Here is a 3034-nt window from a genome sequence, read left to right as displayed (position 1 = left end):
AAATTACTATTATACATAGCATTCTAATAAATTAATATGATAGACAATTATATGTGTACTAGAATATGTATATTCAAATTAATTCATTTGCTGTTTATAATAGAATATATATGTAAACTATTCTTAAAAAAACTAATACTGCTAAATAATTTATTATAATATATTTTACTATTTTATTAAAACTATATTTTGATATATTTATTTAATTGTCGCCTCAAGCTTAATTTTTATTTTTATAATAGATGGAATAACTGTTATGTTTTTAATAATATAATAAACTGAAAAAAACAGATTAATGGGGAGCGAATTACATTGTTAATTGTAATAATCTATAGAAATATACATTATTGTGTTATGCACCCATATATGGAATATTCATTTATATGAAATAAATTTAATTATTTCTGTTAATTCTATAATATAATATTAAATTGTCTTCGAGGACGGATCATTCCATTGTACGCCCTTATTTATGATAATAAATATTATAGCATTTTTTATTTTAATAATGCATAAAAATATGTGTTCAATATACTAAATAATTTTATGTTTTTTCTTCTACTATCTTTTCTTTCCATAGTATAATTTTGTAAATTCATATTCTATGTATATATACATATATTATAACAATACTACAGATGAAAATTCTATTAATGAAATGTGTAAAGACTGCATTCTTTCTCAATTTGATTCTGATATAGAATTAGGATTGCAATAATGATTTAGGAATGATTTGTTCAAAAGTTATGAATTATTTAAATTATGTAAAAATAAATTCTAAATCTGTTAATATCCCCAAATGTTGTAAATAATTAAACTACTTGTTATATGATGAAGTAATTAATAATTTACTTTCTAGTTGCACTACCTTATCACTGTACAGTGAACTTCGAAAATTGTATGATAAGAAATGTTTTGATTTGGTAATATGTAACGAGATTAAAAAGGACGTTAAATATGAAACATACATAAAGCTTGATGAACTAATTACACAATACAATGATTTTGAGACATATAAAACCTGAGCCCTCATAAGGATTATGATAAATATTGCTAATTATTTTTTCTATTTTGCATTATGATAAGACATTTTAAATAATTATATATTTTAAGCATAAATATATTTGTCTATACATTTTTACTTAGAAAATGTATATCATTATATAATAAACGTAATATGTTTTTTCATATAACTTTTCACAATTTTGGAATGTATTGATTGTGCAAAAATATCTTGATGCATGTTTAAAATAATGCTTGTATTGACCTAATTAATATATATTTTTCTTTAATCTTTGTAATAATATATCTATATAAATGATGAATTCGGAAAATTTACATAATGAATATAATAATACTTAGTTATGATTTTAAAAATGTGTGTACTCCATAGATAATTTTGATTTTATTAAATAGAGTAATTATTTTTTATATTGATTCTTATTTTGATGATTATATTTTAAATAAACTTATATTTTATGATAATGTAACGCAGCATTACCTATTCCCCCGTATAAGGTATATTCATTGGAGCATATCCAATGTAACTACCATCATATTCATAAAAATTTGGGAATACTCCTGGTGGAAGTCCTTCAACATTTCTACGAATTTGACGCATTTGTCTTCTTCCTCCTCCAAAGAAGGATCCAATTGGTGTATACTAGTATTAAGAAGAAAATTTAAAGAGCTTAAATTATAATTATATGATAAATATATTTTTTTTTTATTTAATATATACTTATGCTTATAATTTTAAAACATTTAATACCTTTAAAAGTAAATATAAAGCCCCCATCCCACCAGACACACCAACTACAGGTACAGGATCAACATCACTTATAAAATCAGTAATAGAACCTGCTATTCCTGAGCTCATAAATGAACTATCTTTAGATATTCCTGCATTTTCTGTTTTCCTAATTATTCCTTCTGATTGATCCTTATATTTACCTTCAAAATGTGCTAAATTACCTAAATTATGTGGTCCTACTGGATAACTTAATACATGTGCATGTTTTTGTCCATGTAAAATTTTCGATTCTCTTAAATCTTCTAGTTCTACTCCCATTCGGCTATGCCCTTGGGTAAATCCTGCTTCTAAGTCCTCATCAGTTTTTCCATTTGTTCAATCCCGCTTCGGGATTTTATATTTTGATTTATTATACTTTTTAATGATGTTTCACTTTCTAATTGCTTCATTCTTAAAGCTTCCTTTTGTTCTTTTTCCCTTTCTAAAGCTTCTCTTTGTTCTTTCTCCTTTTTTAATTGTTCATCCAGCAAAAAATTCTTTGGTACCCAGAAATTTGCATATATTGGACATGTCGAAGAAGAATTAGATAAGAAACTTACAATTAAATCTTTAACGTGTGTTATCTTATAATATAAATCTCGGTGATTATCATAATAATCGTTTATAATATCATTATAAACGCGAATATTATATAAAAGTTTTTCACATGCATCATTACGAACCGATTCATTGGATGATATAAGATTATCATAGAATGTATAAAAATTGTATAAGATTTCCATTCTCTTATATACAACATAAGTTAGGTATTCTATATAGCTATAGCATGTATCATCTTCCTTACCAGATTTTTCCTTATTGAAATTAACTACAAATTTAAGGAAAATATCAAAATCAAACTTATTTATAAGAGGATACCTCTTCCTGGCTTCTTCATTTAACCAGTAATTAACATAACTACAATAATTATCGGTAATTTTACCTTCAATAAAAACATGATCGTTTCTTAAAAGTTTATGTAGTTTATCAAAAATTTCTTCAGGAAAATTCAGTTTTCCTCGTTCTTCTTTTAAATCATTAATGATACCTTCAAATCTATATTTTTTATCATAAAGTCTTTTATATTTATCATATTCTTTTATTACATTACGATAATTATTATATGCAAGATACTAAAGGGAAAGGATAAATATAAATATATATCCAGAAAAAACAAGACATTTTAATGTAATTTTTATTTCTATCTAATGTGCATATATCATATAAATAAATATATATTAT

The 3034-nt window shown here is 23.7% G+C and overlaps 1 protein-coding gene across 1 annotated transcript; it reads right to left on the bottom strand.

The window, feature by feature from the left end:
- Positions 1–2100: 2100 nt before the first annotated feature.
- PCYB_003050 (hypothetical protein) lies at positions 2101–2925 on the bottom strand (the record flags this gene model as incomplete). Its single annotated transcript, XM_004227726.1, has 1 exon — positions 2101–2925. A coding segment is annotated over one exon (825 nt), but the record flags the coding sequence as incomplete, so codon positions are not given.
- Between the last annotated feature and the right edge of the window lie 109 nt (positions 2926–3034).

Source organism: Plasmodium cynomolgi (genome assembly GCF_000321355.1).
Source record: "Plasmodium cynomolgi strain B DNA, scaffold: 0216, whole genome shotgun sequence".
In the NCBI taxonomy this organism is placed as follows: Eukaryota; Apicomplexa; class Aconoidasida; order Haemosporida; family Plasmodiidae; genus Plasmodium; species Plasmodium cynomolgi.
This window is presented reverse-complemented; position numbering and strand designations above follow the sequence as displayed.